Below are 25,613 nucleotides of genomic sequence, written 5' to 3' on the forward strand. Positions count from 1 at the left end.
ATCAATTATGTATATTTTTTTGTACAGCTTTTCTTAATGTTACTGTCTTCTGAAGTAATTGTTATCATCAATTATTTCCAGAACCTCCTCAGTTTTCAATGAGGCTTGAGCCATTAAAACTGGTGAAAAATGGACAACCACTTACATTGACGTGCAAAGTCACTGGCAGTCCTGTGATCACTGTTAAGTGGCTTAAGAATGAGACTGAAATCACTTCAAATGATAAATGCAGACTGTCCTTCACTGACTCAGTTGCTTCACTGGATATTGTGAACTGCTCTGTTGATGATAGTGGAGATTATGTTTGTGTGGCATCAAGTGATGCTGGTAGTGACCACTGCAGCAGCACAGTTACAGTCAAAGGTGTGTATTCAGTATTCACTTTTACAGTTTATCTGTACTATGTCATTGTCTGTGTAGAATAATAACTTTATTTTATCTTTGTTGTAGAACCTCCCATGTTTGTGACAGCTTTTGAGTCCAAAGAAGTTGTGAAAGGGTCTGATGTTATATTCGAAGGAGTTATTTCAGGCTCAGCTCCATTTGAAATATCTTGTTATCAGGACACCAAGCAGATCAGAAATGACAAAAGGCATAAGATAAATATACAAGATGGTGTAGTCACTCTTCAGATTCTTAAATGTGAGTCTGGGGATGCTGGAAAATACCAATGTAACATAGAAAATGAAGTTGGGAAGACAACATGTGATTGCCAAATTACATTAAAAGGTTGGTTAAAATTCTACATTACATAAATATACTGTAGCAATCTGTATTTGATAGACTGTGACCTGTTGTTATTGTTGAATTATATCTTGACATGTATGGTCTTCCTTCAATAGAACCACCCTCGTTTGTACAGAAAATAGAGAACATCAGTTCTTTAGTTGGCTCAGAGATTTCTATGCAGTGCACTTTAAAGGGATCACTGCCCATGACTGTATCATGGATAAAGGAGGATCATGAAGTTAAAGAAGGCGAACATATACAGATATCTTATGAGACCAGAACGGCAGTGTTAACTTTAAGAAACACTCAGATGAAACATGGTGGAAAATATATTTGTCAGGCACAGAATGAGGCTGGAAGTCAGAAATGTCTTGCCACGCTTACAGTCAAAGGTTGGTTGGATATTTAGGTCTTTAACTTTTGCAATTTATACTTTTTATCACAGTATTGTACTATTGAATAGTGGATTGTTCATTTAATATTTTGTTTATCACAGAACCTGCAAATATTACTGAGCGAACCAAGTCTATCAGTGTAACAACAGGAGATCCAGCTACTCTTGAATGCAGGTTCTCAGGATCTAAAGTCCTCAAAGCCATGTGGCTGAAGGATGGAAGAGAGCTGACATCAGGTCAAAGATACAAAGTACAGAGCAGAGATAAGAGCTCTGTACTGAAGATACTCTCTACAGTGAAAAGTGATAGTGGTGAATACACCTTTGAGGTTTCAAATGATGTTGGACGCAGCACTTGTGAGGCTTCAATCACTGTTCTAGGTTTGTTGATCAGTGGATAATTTTTATTTGAATCAATCTTAAATGTATGTATACCCCGCCGTCTTACAGTGTACAACTACTCACCATATACTATTTACTTTTATGATAGATCAAACTATTAAACCATCTTTCACAAGAAGACTGGAGAAAATGGAGAGTATCAAAGGATCTTTTGCCCACTTGGAGTGTCTTGTGTCTGGATCCCTGCCCATATCTGTACTCTGGTACAAAGATGAGAAGGAGATCAAGAGCGATGAGAAACACAAATGCACATTCTTTGAGAACTCGGCATTTCTAGAAATTAGTCGTCTTGATAGTGCTGACAGTGGCGGCTATACCTGCATTGCTAGTAATAAGGCAGGCAAAGACCAGTGTTCTGGTGCCTTGCTTGTGAAAGGTTTGTTAGCTTTGGATTGTCTTTTGATGTTAGCTACAGTGTATATCCAGTATATTGGAAGGTAACAGCAACTTTGACAATGCACATCTTCCCCTTTAATCAACAGAACCGCCATCTATTCTAGAAAAACCTGAATCAATGGATGTTTTGCCTGGTTCAAAGGTTCAGTTTAATGTCCTTTCGTCTGGCACGCCACCCTTGACCATGAAATGGTTTAAAGACAAGAAGGAGATCTTATCAAGCTCGGATTGCTCTGTGATTAAAGATTACAACTCTACTTCACTGGAGCTCTTCTTTGCCAAAACGTCAGACTGTGGAAACTATGTCTGTGAAATACATAATGACGTCGGCTCTGATGTTTGCCAGGCAACGCTCTTTGTCAAAGGTTGGCATTGACCTTCAACTTACCTTTGTTAATATAATTGGGCATTTTTATTGACGTTATAATATGTATTTACGAATAGTTCATCTTTTTTTGCAGAACCTCCCAGTTTCCTTGAAAAACCTGACAAATTATCAGTTGTGAAACTTAGAGAAAATAAACACTTTGAATGCCATATTGGTGGCACTCCAGAAATACAAGTGCACTGGTTCAGAGATGGGAAGGAGATAAGTCGTAGTGACAAATACAAAATGTTCTTCGTTAAGTCTGTGGCGAGCTTAGAGATAATTGGTGCTGATGCCAATGACAGTGGAGTATACTTCTGTGAGGCCCGTAATGAGGCAGGCAGTGAGAGCTGCAGCATGGAGTTAGCCGTGAAAGGTTGGTTTAGCCTACTTCCAGTCTTTTGAGCCAGTAATTCAACATTTTACTCAGATGTTTATTGACACAATCCCCCCACTCATTTAAACCTGCTTCCTTATTTCAGAGCCCCCAGCATTTATTGGAGAGTTAACGCCTGTTGAAGTCGTGAAGGGCTCTATGACTGTCTTTGAATGCCAAGTGGCAGGAACTGGTCCATTTGAGGTTACATGGCACAAAGATAAAAAGCAGATCAAAACCAATAAGAAGCATGCAATTTATAAATATGGTAATGTCATGAGCCTGAAAATACAGGAATGTGATGCTTTAGATGTTGGTGGTTATCAGTGCACAGTTTCAAATGAGGTGGGAAGCTGTTCGTGTAGCACCACAATGTCAATGAAAGGTTAGTCACTTATGATGATCATTATTTCTCTAAGTCAATTTTCACATTGAAAATGTCAGCATTTTCAATTTATTATTCTGATGAAATGTTTTCTTCACATTAGTGCGACCGTCTTTTGTAAAGAAGATGGAAAATGCTTCCTCTGTTTTGGGGAGTGTCGCTACATTTCAGTGTGTTGTGATGGGATCGCCATCTCTGTCTGTACAATGGAAAAAAGATGAGAACTGGATCTTGGTAGATCCTAAAACTGAAAGGATCTTTGAAAATAATGTGGCAACTCTAAGGATTCCGATCTGTGAGGCCTGTCACAGCGGAAAATATACCTGCCAGGTTGCAAATGAGGCTGGACAGGACAAGTGCTTTGCAACCCTGATGGTGCAAGGTGTGTCTTTGCTTGATTTAAATGATGATCAAGTTTAACATTTTGAAGTTGATCGTTACGTTTGTAGCTAATCCTCATGTCTGCTTGTATTTTAGAACCACCTAAGATTATAGAAAAACCAGAGGTGATAAATGTCACTCTAGGTGATGCAGTCAGTTTGGAGTGCAAGGTCTCTGGCACCCCTGAGATCAAAGTAAAGTGGACAAAAGATGGAATAGAACTCACACCCAGCAGGCAAAATAAACTTAACTTTGAGAATAACCTCAGTAGTTTGAAGATTCAGTCTACACAACTGGAAGATGCAGGGGATTACCTGTTTGAGGCGACAAACTCTGTTGATACCTGCAGCTGCAAGGTTAAATTGATTGTCGTAGGTCAGTGCAAAATTACTGTGAATTTCTCAGTTCTAAAAACCTTTGGAATACAAAAGTTGATTTTACTCTCCATTGCTAATGGATTTTTGTTGTTGTTTTGAAACAGAACAAGTCATTGCGCCTACATTCATCAAGAAATTAATGGAGACTCAGGAGGTTTTGGGCTCTGTAGTTTATATGGAATGCAAAGTCGCTGGTTCTTTGCCAATATCAGTGCAATGGACCAAAGACGGCAGTGTCCTTGCAAGTAAAACCAAGTATCAGTTAGAGCAGAAAGACAACACTGTGTCTTTGGAAATTAAGAGTTTTGAGGAAGAGGATACAGGGGAGTACTTGTGTAAAATCACAAACAAAGCTGGAAGTAGTGATTGCAGTGGTGCATTAAAAGCAAAAGGTCAGAGTCATACTTTTAGTTTTTACTTTTACTCTTAAATCTTACTCTTACATTTCTCTAGGCACCAGTTGATGAACTCGTCTCTCATGTAATCTTTCTTCCAATGGTTTTTAGTGCCACCGAGCTTTGTATCTGAACCTGAGTCCCAGGCTGTCATTCCCAAAGCCACTGTACACTTCCAGGGTGTATTTCAAGGAACACCTCCTTTTACAGTCAAATGGTTCAAGGATGACACTGAACTGATAACTGGACCATCATGTTCAGTTGGACTGGAAGGATTATCTTGCTTCTTAGATCTTTACTCAGTTGGATTTTTGCAAAGTGGAACGTACTCTTGCCAAGTTAGCAATGACGCGGGCACTGTGAAGTGTACAACCAATTTATTGGTGACAGGTTGGATTTGACTCTTTTTTGCCACCCTTCATTTATTTCATTCTCTTTTTTTCACTTTCATCGCTCCTTCATCACTCTGCCTATAACCCATGCGTAACTATTTTTTTCCAGGGTTGTCTTTCTGTGTAATATAACACATGTATTCTCCCATCTAGCGAACCATTGGCTTCCTCCCATCATCATCCCATTCTTTGTTGCTGATAATTTTTCAATCCTTGAAGTTTTCCAAATTCTAACTTCATATTCTTGGGCTTTGCAGAACCTCCTGAATTCGTACTGAAATTGCCACATACAACGTTCGTGAAGCAGGGCGAGCCACTCCATCTTGAATGCAAAGTTACAAGTGCGCCCTCTCTGCGAATGCAGTGGTACAAAAATGACAATAAGATAACAGATGGTGACAACTGTAGAACTTCATTTGTTGACTCAATGGCAGTCCTTGAGCTGTGCTCCACAAGATCTGCTGATGATGGAGTTTACACCTGTGAGGCACAGAATGATGCTGGGGCTGTAAACTGCAGCACCATCATCACAGTGCAAGGTCAGCCACTGTAAAGGGACATTGCCTTTTGCAGTTAATTCATTCTCTATAGCATGAACCTGAATGTATGATTCCTCCTCCCTTTCACTGACAGTGACTTATTTTTGACATTGCCTTTTGCAGTTTATTGTCTGTGTTATGATGTCAGGTTTTACTTTAAAATAGTTGCAGCATGAACCTCAATGTATAATTATTCATTGACTTTCCCACCCTTTTTAAATTCCATTGATTGTGTTTAATGGTCATTACTTACACCAATCACAGTTAGCATGGACTACAAAGCATGATCCTTTGAAGCCCTCTTTTCTCTTATGATTGCCAATGTCCACTTGCTTGGGTAGATGCAACTTGTTTGCCCTGGAATCTTGAAACCTGCTTGCCCTGGAATATTTAACTTTGATGAAACTGATCGGCCAATTGTGTTGTTTTTAGATCCACCAAGTTTCATGAAAGTACCGAAACCTGTAGAGGGGATCAAAGGAAAAGATGCTATGCTATACTGTGAACTGAATGGCACAGAACCCTTTAAGATAACCTGGTACAAAGACAAAAAGCCACTTAAGGAAAGCAGGAAATATAAGATGATGAATGAGAGTAGCTCTGCCACTCTCCATATTCTTGCAGTGGACCCCTCAGATGTTGGTGAATATGAGTGTGGGGTCACAAACAAAGTAGGATATGAAACATGCCATACAACAGTTACGCTCAGAGGTCAGTAAACTATATCTTCAATGGGTATTCAACATATCTTAGTTATATTCATACATACCACATTACCAATATGATTGCTTCACCTCACCACAATCAATCCTTTCTCACTATTCAGAAGCACCTGTTTTCGTGAAGAAACTGGTAAACCAGTCAGTCAAATTGGGTGAAGAAGTCACTCTGATGGCCACCGTCAAAGGCTCTCAGCCTATAACTGTTTCTTGGGTGCAAGATAAGGATCATGTTCTTAGGGATGGAGACAACCGGAAAATCACATTTGAGAACAGCGTGGTCACCCTGAAGGTCTTTAAGGCTGACCAAACCACAGGTGGCAAATATACCTGCCAACTCAAAAATGATTCTGGAGTTGTGGAATGTGTTTCCAACATCACTGTCTTAGGTTTGTAGGACTCCATGTCCCCACTCAATGAAGATTACATTGACATACATTTGGTAAGTTTCTGCTTTCTAAATATGAAGTGTGGTCCTACTTAATTTTCAGAACCGGCTACCATTGTGGATAGTCCAGAGTCATTCAATGTCAAGGCAGGTGATTCAGCAACTCTTGAAGTCACCGTAGCCGGAACACCAGAATTGAAATCTAAGTGGTTCAAGGACGGTGTCGAGCTCTCCTCTGGCACCAAGTATAAGATAACCTTCTCAAAGAATATCTCCAGCCTGAAAGTCCTGTCGACAGAGAGAGTTGATACAGGAGAATACAAATGTGAGGTCAAAAATGAGGTTGGCAGTGTTTCCTGCAAGACAACCCTCACTGTCCTAGGTTGGTACCACTAGTATCATACCTTCCGATTAATTCAATTTGATATTTATAATCCATTGCCATTTTATTACATGTACAATCCGTCATGACTTATTATTTTTTAAACAGATAAAAAGATTCCACCCACATTCATCAGGAAACTGAGAGACACCCGTACTATTGTTGGTAAACCTGGTGAAATGGAATGCAAAGTTGCAGGTTCTCCACCTTTCACTATCTCTTGGCACCACATTGGTCAGGAGATCAAGAGTGGACCAAATCACGAGATTATTTTCAGTGACAACACCTGCAAAGTTAAACTGCCAACTCTTAAGTTGTCAGACTCTGGAAAATACACATGCAAAGCTGTTAACACAGCAGGAGCCAGTGAAACAAGTGCTTCTATGATTGTACAAGGTCAGTAGATATGTAGATTTTGTCAGCATGGATTTTTATCCTATGGAGAAAAATAAATCCAACATGAGAAGTGATGTGTTTCCGAAAGAGAATACTTACGCTATACAACATTTCTTTTTTCTTATTAAGAACCTCCATCCTTTGTGGAAAAACCTCAGGCAAAGGAAGCTCTGCCTGGTGCAAATGTAACATTTTCAGCAACAGTCCATGGAAGTGCCCCACTGAAACTTAAATGGTTCAGGGGCACCAGGGAAATTGTGTCTGGAAAGGGCTGTGAAATTGCTCTCCAGGGGAATGCAGCTACTCTGGAGCTATACAAAGTGGCCAAATCAGATGCTGGAGAGTATACATGCCAGATTATTAATGATGCTGGGAAGGAAAGTTGCCCAGTTAATCTGTTCATAAAAGGTTAGTTAACATGGTAATGAATTCTGAAATTACACATTTTTTTCATGCATATTCTAACATACCGAAACTACAGCGATGTTACTGATTTGACTATTGCTCCTCCCAGAACCAGTACAGTTTGTGAAGAAGCTGAAGGACATGTCTTCTGAAAAGGGGAAACCTTTGAAACTTGAATGCACATACAATGGAACTCCCAAAATATTTGTTACTTGGTTGAAAGATGGGAAACAGCTCTATGCCTCTTATCAGTATAACGTGTTGACCACAGAGACTTCCTGCGTCTTGGAAGTACTCAATAGCGATAGCATGACTGCAAGTGGGAAATACTCTTGCGAAGTTACCAATGGAGTCGGAACTGATATCTGCCATGCTCAAGTGACCTTATTAGGTAAAAGCATCTCAATTCATTCATATGCATTCAATCATATCCATTTGATACTTTTTTTATTTAACCATTTTTATCTGTCACTTTAGAGCGACCATTCTTTGTTGAGGAACTGGAACCAATGGAAGTCACTTCTGGTGATCCAGTTTGCTTGAAATGCCGCATTGGAGGAACCCCTGATATTAGTGTGTCCTGGTTCAAAGCTGACGGAAAGCTTTGTGCTACCAATACTTGCCAAATGGCATTTTCAAATGGCATTGCGACTTTGATACTAAGCAAACCGTCAAGGGATGATACTGGTGAATACACATGCAAAGCTGAGAACAGAATTGGATCTGCCTCAAACAGCTGCCGCTTATCAGTGAAAGGTGATGCTCGTCTTAGTTTTCTTTGCTTGCTTCATTTTCACCTTCACAAATGTTATGCATGGTAACAGATGTAAACATGCCTTCTGTTTAATTGCTCCATTCTAGATGTCAAAACACCACCTTCCTTCCCCAAGAAACTTACTAGTCTTGAACAGGCTGTAGGACAGCCAGTCATATTTGAGTGTCGTGTTGTAGGATCCTCTCCTTTAGAAGTCTCCTGGCTAAAAGACAATGGATCTTTAAAAAATGATGGAGAATACTTAATGTCTTATGATGATAACACTGCTGCCCTAAAAATTGCACGAGGTGAAATGAAACACTCTGGGGAATACACTTGTATAGCTACGAATAGTGTTGGAACTGCATCTTGTAAAGCTAAACTCGAGCTTCAAATTCAAGGTTGGTTGATTCTTTTACAGATTTCCTGTTCTTGCTAAAGTCTTTCATCGTTAAAAGTATGGCTTCGATAAGCTACAGCAAATACTACCACTGTGTTTGTATTGAAATAGTCTTTTTTTTCATGCACAAACCATCCTAATAACAGTGATGTAACATAATTTCACTATTGCTCCTCTCAGAACCAGTACACTTCATCAAGAAGCTGGCAGACATTTCAGTTGTCAAGGGCAAACATTTGAAACTCGAATGCACATACTCGGGAACGCCCAGCATATTTGTCACCTGGCTGAAGGATGGGAAACAACTCTATGCCTCTTATCAGTATACTGTGACAACCACAGACACCTACTCTATGTTGGACGTCCTTAACAGTGACAGTTTTGAGGCAGCTGGGAAATACTCTTGCGAAGTTACCAATGGAGCCGGAACTGATATCTGTCATTGTCAAGTAAAAATAGGTAAAAATCTTTACAAAATCTTCTTACATGTATTTCTTATACATGTTTCAGGTACAGTATTTGATTACTAGTTGTGCAATGTACAGTAAACACTAGTAGGCTGTATGGTTACCATTACTCATTTTTGTAATTTGTTGTATATATGGTTACCATTACTCATTTTTGTAATTTGTTGTATATATGGTTACCATTACTCATTTTTGTAATTTGTTGTATATATGGTTACCATTACACATTTTTGTAATTTGTTGTATATATGGTTACCATTACTCATTTTTGTAATTTGTTGTATATATGGTTACCATTACCTTGCAATATTTTTGTATTTCCTGTTATTTCAGTACAGTTCCAGAAAAAATATACCTGAACGCTTACAAATAATATTTGTTATCTACATCTTGCTATAGTGCACCTTATATTTTGATTCAAGGACATCATTTTCATATTGATGTATAATTTATTTTGTCACTAGAGCGCAAAATCTCCCCCAACTTCACCAAGAAGCCTGCAGAGACAATGGAAGATACAGAGGGTCATTTGGTGACCATTGAGGGTCGTTTATCTGGATCTCAACCCATTGACATCGTTTGGTCCAAGAATCACAGTGAAATTCACGCCTCTGATAAGTACGAAATGGAATTCAAGAGCAACGTGGCCATGCTGCATATCAAGAGCTCCCAACTCTCAGACAGTGGTGCTTATACCTGCACAGCTACCAATGAAGCTGGTAGTGCCTCCTACCAAGTGTCACTTAACATTTCAGGTACGTATCTTTGTGTGTATTGTGATATTATATTTGTATGCATTATCTTACATCACTAGTCAACATTTTTGTACATGCTTCTATGAAAAAAATCTTTGTTGTTCACTAAACATCACCAGAACACAAGAAGGGCCCAGTATTCGACATCCCTCTCAAACCTGTGACTGTAAACGAGGGTGAGAACCTGAAGCTTAGCTGCCATGTCCATGGAGCCCCTCCTCTGAAGATTAATTGGTTGAAGGAAAGGAAGGAGATAAAATCCTCCACAAACTGTAGAGTTGTTTTTTCTGATGGCACTGCCTCTTTGGAGGTCCTCCGCACATCGAAGACAGATGCAGGGGACTATCTCTGCAAGGCTACCAACGATGTTGGAAGTGAATTTGCAAGGTCCAGAGTGACAATTAGAGGTAACAAGGGCATATTGTGCAAAAGTATTTACTTGACATTCCTATGTTGTATACTGTTGCTGCAATTTGACATGTCATTGTGATTTTCCCTCTGGGCAGCTGCATGACTGAAATTCTGTTTGATTTCAGAAAAAGAAGTCAAACCTGAGGCCACTGCTGCAGCCCCAGCTCCAGCTCCAGCAAAGACTCCAACAAAGAGATTTGACAACTTGTTCTTTGTAGATGAGCCCCAGAGTGTCAATGTAACAGAGAGTAAGTATGATTAACTTATTCTCAATTACATCTAAACATTTACCTCAACATCCTTAGAAAATACTTTACTGTGTTTGTGCATGATGCCAACTTTGTTGTTTCTGACTCACAGAGGGCACTGCAACTTTCATTGCCAAAGTTGGAGGTGATCCTATTCCTAACGTGAAATGGATGAAGGGCAAGTGGAGACAGATCACTCATGGTGGTCGCATCACTATTGAGCAGAAAGGCCCAGATGCCAAGTTGGAGATCACAGAAATAACCAAATCTGACTCCGGACAGTACAGATGTGTCGCTACTAACAAAGCTGGAGAAATAGAATGCAGCACCGACCTGAATGTTGACGAAAGGAAAGACACCGGGGGAGTAGATGGAGACTTCAGAGCAAAACTGAAGAAGTATGTGTAGTTGTAAAGAAATATGTAATGCCACCAATAACTTTAACATCTAATGAGAGACGCTTGAAATTATTTGAACTACTATATATATCCCTCTCTTCACACACAGGACACCATCCAAACAGAAAAGTCCAAAGAAGGAGGGAGAGATTGACCTCGTGGAGATTCTTAGGGGTGTGGACCCCAAAGACTATGAAAAAGTTGTTAGAGAATACGGAATTACTGACTACCGTTGTCTTCTTCAGGCCATTGAGCAGCTGAAGAGGGAGAAAGAAGCAGAAAGTGGAAAACCGGTAAGATAATAAATAATTGAAATGGCCCATCTAGGACTAAGCATGGATCGACATTGGCACTGGCCCAGGAAAGGTTTCACCCTACAGGGAAGTAAGTCATCCAGGATAACTTGCTGCCCACCACAGCTTTTTCATAAGCTGTTCTTGGGGCAGCAAAAACTACTCTGCTTTTATGGATTTATCATAATTTTGAGCCCTGCTGTAAATAACTCTTTATTGTGAGTATGATATATTATTATAACTATACATTTTTCTGATCCAGGAAACTGAGCATGGAGGAGAATCTAAGGATACGGCCAGGTTTATGGCTGAGTTGCAATCAAGAATGCAGGCTGAGGTACTAAATGTTCCTAAAATATTAAGTGTTGGAACTATCTGAATACGTCCACTAAAATGTGTTAGGTTAGACAGAATATCCACTGATAATAATACTTTTTATCTACAGCCTGTCACTCTGGTGAGCGACATTGAAGACCAAGATACCACTCCATTAAGCACAGCAACCTTTGAGTGTGACATCAAGATCAACTACCCTGAGATCACCCTGTCCTGGTACAAGGGAACTCAGAAGCTTGACAACAACGACAAATATGAAATCAGCATTGTTGGTGACCGTCACATCTTGAAGATCAAGCAGTGTCAAACCAAAGACCAGGGCAACTACCGTGTTGTATGTGGCCCACATATCTCCAACGCCAAATTGACCGTTGGGGGTAGGTACTCATTTATGTGTTTTGAGTCCTCATGAAAGAGATGTACGGAATTGTTTATATTGGGAATTGATCTATTTCTTATTCCCATACTAATTTACAGATGGAGATCAACAAGGTAAGGGACCATAGTTTGAACAAATAGTTTGGATTTAGGATATCATTTAGTTTGCCTCCAGGATATCACTTACTAACCTCTTTGCTGCTCGTATTGTACATGTCTTTGTTTGTTAGATTGTTCTTGTTCTTTATGTTTGACTTCTTTATGTTTTACTGCATTTAACATAGATTCACTTCGATATTTAAGATCTCACTTAAGAATCACAATTATATTTGTAATAAATGATTTTAAGAAAGGGTTTAACACTTAAGATAAAAAATGTTACTCATAGTTTTAAACAAAACCAAACTGCCAACGCTAAAGAGTGATTCCCATGATCTGCTTTTAGCTGGCATAATTAACTTCACCAAACGCATCCGGAGCATTGAAGTGAATGAGAACCAATCTGCTACCTTCGAATGCGAGTTGTCCTTCGACAATGCTATCGTTACATGGTACAAAGACACTTGGGGACTTAAAGAGAGCCCAAAGTATAACTTCAGAAGTGAAGGCCGACGACACTTTATGACCATCCGCAATATAACCTCTGATGATGAAGGTGTGTAGATTTGAGTCAAGCAAATGTACTTTATAGTCGTACAAATAAAAATATAATCATGAGAAACTCAGCCATCTTCATTACTAATCCTGTAGGCGTTTACTCGGTGATTGCGCGGTTGGAACCCAACGGTGAAGCTAAAAGCACAGCTGAACTTTACCTTTCAGGCAAAGGTCTGTACATTTACTAGCTAGATATGCCTATAGGCATTTATATACATTAATTATTATTCTCGTGTTATAATACCTTTACTTCCTCCTTTCACAGAAATTGAATTAGGGAGGGTTCCTTTTGGTGAGTATTATTTTCAAATTAACCAAATGCCAAATTAACAAATGTAGGACCAAATTTCAAAAATTCCCAAAGACCCTTTAAAGTACAGTAAAACCGCACGGCAACCTTGTTTGAACCAGAGTTTATAGGTTGGTCATTGCAATAGAAAACAACTGAAAATAATCACTGTGACAAAATATTTAGTAATTTTCTGAAACCCTTTATACTAAGAGTCTTTATGACATGAATATCAACATGAAATGTAAGGTATGTTATTGGACAGGCATTGTTGGATATGTGAGGTTTTACTGCCATAGCAAATAACCACCCCAATCTAATATTCTGTAAACATTAACCATGTGTATATTGTCAGATTATAATATGTATACTTATTTATTACAACACCCTTAGATGTCCCAGATTCATCAATACAAGCATACAAAGGTAAGATTGGCACATGTTAATTGTTAAGTTGAACATTTACATAAACTAAACTGGAATCTTTTATGGTACAATTAAGAATTTCTTCCGTTTTTAACCCAAAGAAGAATCAGCTGAATACTATTATGAAGAAAGGACAGAAATGAGAGGTACAATACCTTGTGATTTATCTTAATCCCACACGCGACTTCTAATACTTACTTAAATCCTTCATCCCTAATAAATACCTCATCCCTCATCAAGACCTCATCCCTCATCAATACCTCATCCCTAATATTAAATACTTATCATCCTTTAGTTGGGCCTGTTGTTTGGGCACTTAAACTCATCACAAAAAATCCATCATCACTTCCTTATTTACATTTACATTTAAGTCATTTAGCAGACGCTCTTATCCAGAGCGACTTATTCTTTATTTCATTGTTTTTGTTTATTCATTGTAGTTTAATTGTTTTTACTGTCACTAGTAAGTTGATGTGTTTATTCTCTCATTCCTACAATGTATTATTACCATTGATTATTATCATTTGATATACTAACTAGAATTTGAGCGAGAAATGCAAGAAAGTTGGGAAATGCAAGAAGAAAAGATAGAACTTCAGTTGTCTTCATACACAGGTATAATAATAGTATTCTGGAGATAACATGTATCAGTCGATAAAATAACAATAATTACTAAATATCTGCATATGTCAAGCATATGTCTCTCTGTTTGTCAACTGTAATAGGTTCAACGGTTGTGTGTGTGTGTGTGTGTGTGTGTGTGTGTGTGTGTGTGTGTGTGTGTGTGTGTGTGTGTGTGTGTGTGTGTGTGTGTGCGTGTGCGTGTGCGTGTACTTTATGTACTGTATGTCATGTCAATGTTCCCTTGTTTTCTTGTACTGACACTTTCATTTTATCCCTCTTTTTGTGTTTCTTCAGTTGTTGTACTGTAAATACAGGATCATTGATTAATCCCTAATATCACCATTACATCTATTTAAATGCTGTATGACATTGTTGTTTCTTCCATCCTATTTGATGATCATTTTTTTTAGGATATGTTGTGTCAGTCCTACATTTGTTAATTTTAACTTCTTTAAATTCCCTTAGCTAAGTTTGTTCCTTGTTTTTCATCAGGAGAAAGGATCCCCGTTGATGAAAGTGTTTCCAAAACTCAAGTGGGAACAAGAGAAGGAGTACCTAAAGGTATTGACACATAAGACAGCTTATGGCTGTGAATTAAACTTGTAAACATGCCAAAATCTATGTTACTTTGTAACTTCTCTTGAAAAATGGCCATTGGGTCTACATGTTGTCAAGGAAAAACACTCCTTTATGTGTTCGTCCAAACAAACTCTTTTGTCTGTCCAACTACTGTACATACCTGCTGTCGTCTGTGAGTCTGCCAATGTGCGGCAATATCTATTTGCATAAATATCAATTTAAATGTAAAGTGCTTCATTAACACAGTATTAATGTAACACCAAATTACTGCAGACAAAGCTTTGCAGTAGTATTAGCCTACTTACTAAGTTACTGTGTTTTTGTCTATTGGCATGTAAGGCAGTAGAGTTTTTGCAATAGTATTAGCCTACTTACTAACTTATCCCCTTTGTGTCTACTGGCGCAAATGGCAGTAGTATTTGTGCAGTAGTTAGTATTCTAATGAAGGAATTATCTTTGAAGTTCCTGAAGCTTACAAGAAACCTGAGGAAAGGCCATCAGCTCCAGCTCCGACCAAAGGTATTCACATGACCCTGTGCTTCTAAGGTCATTCTTTCCTTTCTCTTTAATTCTATGTTGTTTGTCAACCATTCTTAATGACTGTTCATTTGTGTAAACAATGTTTGGTTTATGTCAAGTATGTTTGATGTCATCAGTTATGTAGGATGTAAGATCTACAATGTACAGCGTACTGTATGTGCAGAGAAAGACATTTAAACAGAGTCACAATGTTTTCAAGTACCTGAAGCAAGGAGGCCTCATGAAGAAAAGATCACTCCACTGGTTGAACATGAAAAGCCCTGTCCCACTCCTACAGGTACAGTAATGTTGTGTGTTTGTGTTACTTTGTCTGTCCCTCGCTCTTTTCTCTGTCTGTCCTTTGTGTCTTTGTCTGTTGATCTCTTAATGCGAATAGCACGCTGATTTGATTCTTAGCATTTTAAATGTGTTTACTTTTATCAGATAAGTCTAGTACCTTTTTCATTTATCTTAGAAGAATATGTTGAACCAAAGCGGCCCATTTCACGACCAGAACCCAGCAAAGGTATTACACCTTTTTTTATGTCAGCCAATGCATTATATAAACTGTTTTTGATTCGTCTCATTTTCTGTGCGTGTTCAATGTGTCTTTTCTATATGATTTTATTCCATATTTTTGTATGTGTCTGTGGCTTGTCATTGTTTGTGGTTTGACAGTGGTGAAACATACTCACTGTTAGTATCATCAATGCCTGTGAAGTAATTCACTTGAGAGCATTGGATCATTTCTTATTGAACTGTTTACTGTCATGTGTGTATTCTTGCTTTCTCTTAGTCTTACATCTTTTATAAGTATATTCTTTACATTTGCTAATGGTAGTGTTTCTGTATTACCTGAAAGATGTGCCTACAACCATACCTCATATGGCTACTGAGCCCAAAGTGGCCCCTGAGACAAAAATGGCACCTGCAGCTAGGGTTGAAGCTCAACCAAAGCCAAAACCCATTCCCACAAAGACACCAGAAGCTCCTCACCCCAAAGGTACTGTTATATATTGTCTGTATTGCTCTTTCCTACTCCCGTCCTTTTATGACATGTATGCATTATTTTTGTCCAAGTCAAACACAATGTCTTTATGTCTACCTGTGTTTATTGATGTTTGTAATGAGATATGTATGCATCTGTTTGTTTTGTTTGCTTCACTCTGAATTCATTATTGAGCATTAAAACAAAACAAATGTTCTTTAAAGTTCCCGAGGAATACCCCAAAGCTGAGCCCATTAGAAAGCCAGAGTCACCTCCACAAGAGGAAATTTCAAAAAAAGGTAAAGCTTCCAGTTTAGCAAAAATGTTAACTCGTTGCAATATACTTTACATCTTAAGCTGTGTTGTATGTACATGTCTTCTAAGTGTTGTGAACAAGCTATCTCTTCATTCTTATTTATGCTAACCTCTTTAGCAGTGTTTTTTTGTTCCAAATTCTCCCAAATTACAATTCTTAAATTATCATATGGATAATTAGCAAGCAATATTTGAATCCGTAGAGTCAGCAATCCAAGATTTGTTTGGTTTCCTTAGCCACAGCTTAAACAAACCCAAATATTGGATTGCTGACTCAATAGGCCCATAGAATATGTGCTTGTAATTTGTGTTTTGGGTGAATCATCCATTTACTCACAATGTTCTTAAAAAGTGCCAGAAATAATCATCAAGAAAGAAGAACCCACACCTCAACCACCTGCAGCTAAGGTTGTTCCCATAAAAGTACCAGAGATCACAAAGAAAGAAGAATCTGTGATTCCACCACCTAAACCTAAAGATGTTCCCAAAAAGACAGACACTACTCCAACAAAAGGTACTTGAAAGTCATATATCCTTGAGGGTATATGTACTCTTCTTATGCAATCCACAAATCTGATTGTTTCTTGATTTAAATAATGTGTTGTTTGCCAGTATGTTGAAGGTTTGTTTGTCAGAACTTGTTTTCTGTAAATTGTTGTCTTTTTATGGTTATTTCTTGACTTAGCATGCTCTTTGTAAATGTGCAAAGCACTCGTTAGAGTGTGATTAGCACATACTGGTTTCTCTTCTTCATCCATCGATGATTTAAGTAGCAAAAAACAACTGACGAATGTCCTTTTAAGTTATCACGGATGTTAAAACAACGGAGAGGCCAAAGACAGATGCCGATAAGAAGCTGGAAACTAGCAAGCCTAGGCCCGTTGCAGCACCAACTGCACCAACACCAACAGATGCCGATAAAAAGCTCGAAACTAGCAAGCCTAGGCCAGTTGCAGCACCAACTGCACCAACACCAACAGAGGCAGCTAAAAAAACAGCAATGAGCAAATCAGAGCCAGTTGCAGCACCAAAGGAAGAGGCAGTTAAAAAGCCACAGCAAGCAACAAGCACGGCAGAGCCAGTTGCAGCACCAAAGGAAGAGGCAGTTAAAAAGCCACAGCAAGCAACAAGCACGGCAGAGCCAGTTGCACCAAAGGAAATCCACACAGATAAAGGTATATATTTCAACGTCATTGGATATTGAAAATGCTGATATGGTTAAAAAATGGTTTCCTTTCCATTTTGAACTCTTCTTTCATCTTCAAAACTCTTGGTAGTCTTTTGAACAGAATGAATTCCTTAAGATTCTGTTTATATTGTGTTTGTGCTGTCACGCTTCTACTGTATTGCGATTTGTTTGGTAATGTCATGTGTGTCTTCAAAAAGTGAAACGGAAGGATGAGCCGCCTGTGAGAACACCAGTAACTAAACCTAAAAAGGAGGATGACGTTGCTGTCACAAAAGGTATGCTAGAAACCATGACTTCTCCTAAAGCACATGTTGGTACATACATGATTCTCAGTAACTTTGAGCTCCTTTTAGTGATTGCTTTTATTATTAACTTGTTTGAATAGAAGTCCCCCAGAAACCAGAGAAAGTTATTCCGGCTGCAAAATTAGAAGTCACACCTAAGCCCAAAGAAACCCCTGAAGTAAAAGGTATTGTACTGCATTACATGTGTTCTACAATTCTACATTCTAAAATGCAGTCATTACAGATCATTTGAAAGTCACATTTTGATATACATTGCATTCGGAAAGTATTCAGACCTCTTGACCTTTTCCAAATTTTGCTAATCTACAGGTTTAAAATTGATCATTTGTTTTTATTTATTCATCAATCTACACACAATACCCCATAATGACAAAGCAAAATCAGGTTTAGAAATCTTTGCAAATTAAAAAATAATAATAATTCACATTCACATAAATATTCAGACCCTTTATTCAGTACTTTGTTGAAGTACCTTTGGCAGCGATTACAGTCTTGAGTCTTCTTGGGTATGATGCTACAGGCTTGGCACATCTGTTTTTGGGGAGTTTCTCCCATTCTTCTCTGCAGATCCTCTCAAGCTCTGTCAGGTTGGATGGGGAGCATCGGTGCACAGATATTTTCAGGTCTCTCCAGAGATGTTAGATCGGGTTCAAGTCCGGCTTCTGACTGGGCCACTCAAGGACATTGAATGGCCACTCCTGCATTGTCTTGGTTGTGTGCTTAGGGTCATTGTCCTGTTGGAAGATGAACTTTCACCCCAGTCTGAGGTCCTGAGCGCTCTGGAGCAGGTTTTCATGAATGATCTCACTGTACTTTGCGCCGTTCATCCCCACAGCATGATGCCGCCACCCCCATGCTTCACCGTAGGGATGGTCCCGGGTTTCCTCCAGACATGATGCTGCCACCACCATGCTTCACCGTAGAGATGGTGCCGGGTTTCCTCCAGACATGATGCTGCCACCACCATGTTTCACCGTAGAGATGGTGCTGGGTTTCCTCCAGACGTGACGCTTGGCATTCAGGCCAAAGAGTTCAACCTTGGTTTCATCAGACCAGAGCATCTTGTTTCTCATGGTCTGAGAGTCCTTTAGGTGCCTTTTGGCAAACTCATAGCGGGCTGTCATGTGCCTTTTACTGAGGAGTGGCTTCCATCTGGCCACTCTAATGGTTGTCCTTCTGGAAGGTTCTCCCAACTCCACAGAGGAACTCTAGAGCTCTGTTAAAGTGACCATCGGGATCTTGGTCACCACCCTGACCAAGGCCCTTCCCCTCCGATTGCTCAGTTTAGCCGGGCGGCCAGCTCTAGGAAGGGTCTTGGTGGTTCCAAACTTCTTCCATTTAAGAATGATGAAGGCCACTGTTTTCTTGGGGACCTTCAATGCTGCAGACATTTTTTGGTACCCTTCCCCAGATCTGTGCCTCGACACAATCCTATCTCGGAGTTCTATGGACAATTCCTTCGACCTCATTGCTTGGTTTTTGCTCTGACATGCACTGTCAATTGTGGGACCTTTTATAGACAGGTGTGTGCCTTTCCAAATAATTTCCAATCAATTGAATTTACCACAGGTGGACTCCGATCAAGTTGTAGAAACATCTCAAGGATGATCAATGGAAACAGGCTGCACCTGAGCTGAATTTCCAGTGTCATAGCACAATTCAAAAAACCTGTTTTCACTTTGTCATTATGGGGTATTGTGTGTAGATTGATTTGAGAGAAAAAATATTAAATCCATTTTAGAATAAGGCTGTAACGTAACAAAATGTTGAAAAAGTCAAGGGGTCTGAATACTTTCAGAATGTTATTCAAACACATTCACATCTTCCAGGCAACCTTTTATGTAAAAGTGTCTCTGTGTTTTACTGTCATCTTCTTAGTCACCGCTGTATGGTGCAAATCTTGAATTCATATATTCTTCTTGTGCAAATCTTGAATTTGTGTTGTCTTTAAAGCCATCGCAGTTCCTTCAACAACTGAGCTAACTGTAACAACAGAGACTGAAGCAAGGAAAGATGTTTCAGTGAAGAGGGATTCAGTGACTGAACAGCTGAAAGAAGTTTCACCAAACCTTAATTCAGCTTCTGAAGTGTGGCAAGAACTTTCAGTGAAGAAGACTTCAGTAACTGAAATGAGACAAGAAGTTTCAGTTAAGAGGGATTCCGTGACTGAAACTTGGCAACAAGTTCCAGTGCAGAGGGATTCTGTGACTGAAGTGCCACAAAAAGTTTCAGTGAAGGTGGATTCAGTGGCTGAAAAGAGGCCAGAAGTTTCAGTGAAGAGAGATTCAGTGACCGAAGCACGGCAAGTAGTTGCAGTGAAGAAGGCTTCAGTAACTGAAGTAAGGCAAGACGTTTCAGTGAAGAGGGATCCTGTGACTGAAGCAGGGCAAGTTTCACAGAGAACAGGTTTCATTGAGAAAATTTCCCTGGCAGAGGAAGTTAGTTTCAGAGAAGAGGTATCATATGGAGACAAAGCTATGATATATGAGAGAGAAAAGGAATTGACTCAGATAAACGTAAGGGATGATATTTCTTTAGAAGAGGAAGATATACAACAAACTGAGATAGTAAGGCAAGAAGTTCCAATAAAGAAAATAGATGATCAACCAATTCAAGCCATTGTTGCAAAGAAAGAGGAAGATGCAACCCAAAGAGATAGTGTTAGACACATTGACCCAGCGACAGTGGTTCCACCAAAGAAATCAGCTACTCCTACCACTAAGAAAGAAGCTATCTTAAGTATAAAGGTTATTCCTCAAAGGAAAGTTGTCTCGCCTAAGGTAGAAGCCATTCCTTCTAAGAAAGCTGTCTTATCTGAGGTAGAAGCCATTCCTTCTAAGAAAGCTGTCTTATCTGAGGTAGAAGCCATTCCTTCTAAGAAAGTTGTCTCACCTAAGGTAGAAGCCATTCCTTCTAAGAAAGTTGTCTCACCTAAGGTAGAAGCCATTCCTTCTAAGAAAGTTGTCTCACCTAAGGTAGAAGCCATTCCTTCTAAGAAAGTTGTCTCACCTGAGGTAGAAGCCATTCCTTCTAAGAAAGCTGTCTTATCTGAGGTAGAAGCCATTCCTTCTAAGAAAGCTGTCTTATCTGAGGTAGAAGCCATTCCTTCTAAGAAAGTTGTCTCACCTAAGGTAGAAGCCATTCCTTCTAAGAAAGTTGTCTCACCTAAGGTAGAAGCCATTCCTTCTAAGAAAGCTGTCTTATCTGAGGTAGAAGCCATTCCTTCTAAGAAAGCTGTCTTATCTGAGGTAGAAACCATTCCTTCTAAGAAAGCTGTCTTATCTGAGGAAGAAGCCAATGCATATAAGAAAGCTGTTTCACCTAATGAAGATGACATCCCGTATAAATCTAAAATATCACAGAAGTCAATCAAACAAAAGGAAAAAGAAGAAGAAGAGAGAGTTCAGCCTCCAACACCTCACAAAGGTATTTAATCTGAGGGCCTCATTCTTATATATTGTCTGTCTTTGTGTATTCTTCTTACGTCTTTCCTTGTTGGACTGTATATTGTCATGACTAAATCTTTGTGTTGTCTAAATATTGCATAATACTTTTTCTTGTCCAGACCAAAGGGTCGCCCCTGAAGTGGTCCCTGTTTCAATTACAGATGATACCACTCGTCCACAAGGTACTAAAGGGACTCTTACGACTTCATCAAAAACTAAACTAAACTCTTACATCTTCTTCTTCTTACATCTTCTTGTTGTATTGTGTTTTCCTAAGTGTTGTCCTTAATGTTTCATGTCGCAATCTTCTTCAATCTGTTTCATTGTGTCAGTGTTTGTTTACAAATCTTAAACAAACCAAAATAGTTTTTTCTTGAATGTGACATTGGTGTACTTGTATTTAAAGAACCACCAGAGGAGAAGAAAATCTCTCCTCCAACACCAAAGCCTTCACCTGCTCCCTATGTAGAAAAAGTATCATCCCCTGAAGGTAGTGTGTTTGTGTCATGCATGTTGTTTTCCTCAAATGATAGTCTGCTCTTTCAGTGTTTCTTTAATGAGTCTTTGGCCAAAGTGGTCAGTTCTTCATTGTGACCTTGGGGTACTTGTATTTAAAGCGACACCAGACAAGAAAATCTCTGCACCGAAGCCAAAGCCTTCAGATGCCCCCCATGTGGAGAAAGCTTCTCCCCCTGAAGGTAGTCTCTTATGTTTTTGTCATTCATGTTATGTTCTGTCAATGTTTGTGTTTGTTTATCAACTCTTAGCTCAAGCTGTCAGTTCTTGAATGTGACCTTAGAATACTTGTATTTAAAGTGAAACCAGTGCAGAAGAAAGCCTCCCCACCACCTCAGATACCAAAGCCTTCACCTGCTCCTCTTGTAGAAACAGTGTCTCCTACTGAAGGTAGTGTTTTTGATGTTTGTTTCAATTGAGTTTTTTCTTAATGTCTATCTGCTCTATTAAATGTTTGTAGTTGGTGAGCAAATTTTAGCTCAAACACTCTTGATTGTCCTGATGATGACCTTTGGCATATTTGTATTTAAAATGTCACCAGCTGAAAAGAGATCCTCCCCACCGATGAAAACGCCTTCACCTGTTTCACCTAGTGCTTCACCCCCTGAAGGTAGTCTTTCTTGTTTCTGTCATTCATGGTGTGTTCTTCAAATGTCTGTTTGCTCTTATTGACAGGTTCCTAAGAGCATGTGAGCCTCACACATGCTGCACTTAAGTAGTATGAGTGAACACACCTGTATGTATACAACATGTATACTTGCATTTTACACTGGCACTTAGAAACCAAATGTTATGTTGCTTCGTTTGTCTGTCTACTCTACAGCATACTTTTAAACCTTGTTAGAGGTTTATCTGTTTGTCTTTATCTCATGATACCTACTCACTTTAAGGGTGTACTTCTAACAAAATGTGCATGCTTAGAATAAAGACACTTCTACACTCTACTAGTGTAATAACTAACAGTAGTTACCCTGTACAGGCTAGTAAGTACATGCAGTACTCTTTTCTCAGAAAATATTGGCAATAGGGGTAAGTCGCATGCAACTGCCTGTACTTACACACCTGCTACAGAGTCATTACATTTCAAAAAGTCTTCATCAATGTGAAAAGGAATACATTGCTCAAATCATCAAAATTCATCATATTGCATGACACACTTCTTCCTCTAACCCAAATATTGATACCCCTGCTTCTTGTAGTGTATATATGTACATAGTACATGTTTGATGTATGTGGCTGTAAGAGATGTGTATAATAAATATGACATGGGTAATGTCCAATGTATGTATAGTGTATATGTTGAGTGTGTAATGTACAGTGTTAATTGTATACAGCTATACTGTGTCTCAAAGTACATTTTCCCCTCTTATAAGACAGTTTATCACATCCTATCCTAGTGTTTAGCCACAAACGTATGGGTGCTTTCCCAAATCCCTTACAATATATTTTCATCCTATACCTTAACTGGACTCTTACATTCCTACATTCCTACAGACAAGGGCCCTGTAACAGCACCTGGGGGAGTTGGCAAAGGTAAGATTGCAACAATACATCAAAGGGTAGAACACAATAACAATATATCAAAGGTAGAACACAATAACAATATATCAAAGGGTAGAACACAATAACAATATATCAAAGGGTAGAACACAATAACAATATATCAAAGGATAGAACACAATAACAATATATCAAAGGGTAGAACACAATAACAATATATCAAAGGGTAGAACACAATAACAATATATCAAAGGGTAGAACACAATAACAATATATCAAAGGGTAGAACACAATAACAATATATCAAAGGGTAGAACACAATAACAATATATAAAAGGGTAGAACACAATAACAATATATCAAAGGGTAGAACACAATAACAATATATCAAAGCATTATTTTTTACCTATTAATGCAAAACATAGATAGTAAACAGATTAAGGGATCAAACATTAAAAGATAGCTTCATCATTTGGTCAATGAATTACTCATTTAAATACATGATAGATACCAATTTACTTTATTTGGGAAAATGTCTGTTTAACTTGTCTGTTTGAAAATATGTCCCGTGAACTGTCCTAAATCTTTTGTTGCCGAGTGAATGTGGAGTGTACAGTATTGCTTTAAAATGTTTAATATTGGAGTCCTGTGTTGTTTTGTGATGCAAATGAATAATTGTTGGTCGTTGCTCTCTGTCTTAAACAAAATCTTACTACTTCAGCAAAAACAACTGCGGTGTCAACGATTATAAAGAAAAAGGGTAGAATTCCTGTTCTGAAGGAAGAAAAACTTGAAATGCCAACTTTGAAGAAAGTGACCAGAATTTCAAAGGACACTGAGGAAGAGCAGGATATCATTAAGCTGAAAAGGGTGACACAGATACCCTCAAAAGAAGAGACAGTTGAACCGGAGGTTCCGACCCAGGAAGCCTCAAGGACCATAGTTGTTGAAAGTTACGAGAGAGAGGCGTATATGTTTGAAACAAAAGAAATAGCTGAGAGAACCTCAGTATACGTTAAGAAGCCAATTGAACAGGTGGAGTTTCACAAACCTAAAGAAGTTGCATCAAAAGATTCTACTGAGGAATCTTTGGTTCACCTGAAAAAATCCCAAAAGGTTCTGAAAGATGTCCAAGTTGAGGAGAAAATGGGTTTGAAGAAAACACCAAAGTTGCTGAAAGAAGAATCACCTGGCCAACCTAGTTTATCTCTGAAGAAGGTATCGAAATTGCCATCAGACGAGAAAGAGCAAGAAACTGTCAAGCTTAAACCATTTGAAAAACCTGCTAAACCGGGATCTGTTGAGCCAGAGAAAGACAAAAAAGACACTGAATCCAGAGCTGCTTATGATAGAAGTGAGAGACCACAAAGAGATGAAGCAGTTAAAGAATCCGTTTCTGCTCCTATGAAGAAATCTGAAACCATCTCAAAGGATACGAAAGAGCCACAGGCAGCCAAATTTAAACCAGTGGCCAAAGCTCCTGAAGATGAACACGTCGAAGAGTTTGACAAACCACTGACAAAGGTGAAGACAATTCCTTCGCAGGAGCAAGAGAAGGAAGAAGTTAAATTGAAGCCATTTTCTAAGTCACCAAAAGCTGAAACTGTGAAGCCTGAGAAGGAGCCTGAGAAGAAGAAAGAGGCTGAAAAACCTCTTCATCAAAAGCCAAGTCCTCCAAAACCAGTACCTGTAAAGAAAATTGAAAAGAGTCCTCAAGAGGAAAAACCAACACAGTTAAAAAAGGTGGAGCTTGTGCCTAAAGAACCAGAAGAAAAAGAAAAAGACAAACCTTTGAAGCATGAAGAGACACTTAAGAAAAAGGTGGAACTGAAAAAGACTCCTTCACCTAAGGTTGAAAAACCAAAGCCAAAAGAAATTGAAAAAATTATTATGGAGAGGAAGCCCAGTGCAGAACGCACCAAAAAGCTCCCTAGACAGGTTTCACCTAAAGATTCATTTGAAGGTGTTACCCTAAAAAAGGTTCCAAAGAAAATATCACCAGAAGAGGAAGCATCACATAAAACTGTTAAAGAGAAGGTGCCAGCAATAAAGGAACTGTCCCCTGTACAGTTACGAAAGATTTCAACTCAGTTGGAGGAGGAAGTCTTTGAGGAGGAGCCAGAGAAGGAGCTGGAATCTGACAATGAAGGTTGGGGATGGGAACTTGTCCCTCGAGATAGTTCTGGATCCACAGAAGACTGGGGAGAGGAACCTTTGGAAGGTGATGCACGTGAGACCCCTGGAATGCCAGGTGCCAGCAGAGGTGAGATTATGGCTGCTGAAACTTACCACTGGTGGCTCAGGAAGTGTCTCACCTGATCCATCCTCCATTCATCCATTAATCTATCTGTCCAGTTATCGTCGAGCTAGACATCCATCTTTCATTACCTCCATCCA

General features: G+C 39.0%; 1 protein-coding gene across 1 annotated transcript in view; it reads left to right on the forward strand.

The window, feature by feature from the left end:
• LOC123990170 (titin-like) overlaps positions 1–25,613 on the forward strand; it is a 172,535-nt gene that overhangs the window by 33,446 nt on the left and 113,476 nt on the right. The window contains 54 exon segments of the mRNA XM_046290780.1: positions 82–363; positions 451–729; positions 843–1,121; positions 1,226–1,504; positions 1,614–1,901; positions 2,008–2,286; positions 2,383–2,664; positions 2,771–3,049; positions 3,153–3,431; positions 3,527–3,805; positions 3,912–4,199; positions 4,314–4,556; positions 4,852–5,133; positions 5,566–5,844; positions 5,960–6,241; positions 6,344–6,622; positions 6,731–7,018; positions 7,148–7,426; positions 7,533–7,814; positions 7,901–8,179; positions 8,285–8,578; positions 8,758–9,036; positions 9,509–9,799; positions 9,919–10,206; positions 10,336–10,458; positions 10,571–10,856; positions 10,966–11,149; positions 11,412–11,486; positions 11,595–11,862; positions 11,963–11,977; positions 12,309–12,518; positions 12,614–12,691; positions 12,786–12,812; positions 13,203–13,235; positions 13,337–13,381; positions 13,776–13,850; positions 14,352–14,420; positions 14,901–14,957; positions 15,178–15,255; positions 15,433–15,483; positions 15,820–15,960; positions 16,170–16,244; positions 16,613–16,774; positions 17,064–17,435; positions 17,647–17,724; positions 17,835–17,918; positions 19,708–21,180; positions 21,320–21,382; positions 21,607–21,690; positions 21,818–21,898; positions 22,017–22,106; positions 22,258–22,326; positions 23,211–23,249; positions 23,938–25,479. Coding sequence (XP_046146736.1) covers positions 82–363; positions 451–729; positions 843–1,121; positions 1,226–1,504; positions 1,614–1,901; positions 2,008–2,286; positions 2,383–2,664; positions 2,771–3,049; positions 3,153–3,431; positions 3,527–3,805; positions 3,912–4,199; positions 4,314–4,556; positions 4,852–5,133; positions 5,566–5,844; positions 5,960–6,241; positions 6,344–6,622; positions 6,731–7,018; positions 7,148–7,426; positions 7,533–7,814; positions 7,901–8,179; positions 8,285–8,578; positions 8,758–9,036; positions 9,509–9,799; positions 9,919–10,206; positions 10,336–10,458; positions 10,571–10,856; positions 10,966–11,149; positions 11,412–11,486; positions 11,595–11,862; positions 11,963–11,977; positions 12,309–12,518; positions 12,614–12,691; positions 12,786–12,812; positions 13,203–13,235; positions 13,337–13,381; positions 13,776–13,850; positions 14,352–14,420; positions 14,901–14,957; positions 15,178–15,255; positions 15,433–15,483; positions 15,820–15,960; positions 16,170–16,244; positions 16,613–16,774; positions 17,064–17,435; positions 17,647–17,724; positions 17,835–17,918; positions 19,708–21,180; positions 21,320–21,382; positions 21,607–21,690; positions 21,818–21,898; positions 22,017–22,106; positions 22,258–22,326; positions 23,211–23,249; positions 23,938–25,479 — 12,765 coding nt within the window.

Source organism: Oncorhynchus gorbuscha, linkage group LG01, assembly GCF_021184085.1.
Source record: "Oncorhynchus gorbuscha isolate QuinsamMale2020 ecotype Even-year linkage group LG01, OgorEven_v1.0, whole genome shotgun sequence".
Classification (NCBI taxonomy): Eukaryota; Metazoa; Chordata; class Actinopteri; order Salmoniformes; family Salmonidae; genus Oncorhynchus; species Oncorhynchus gorbuscha.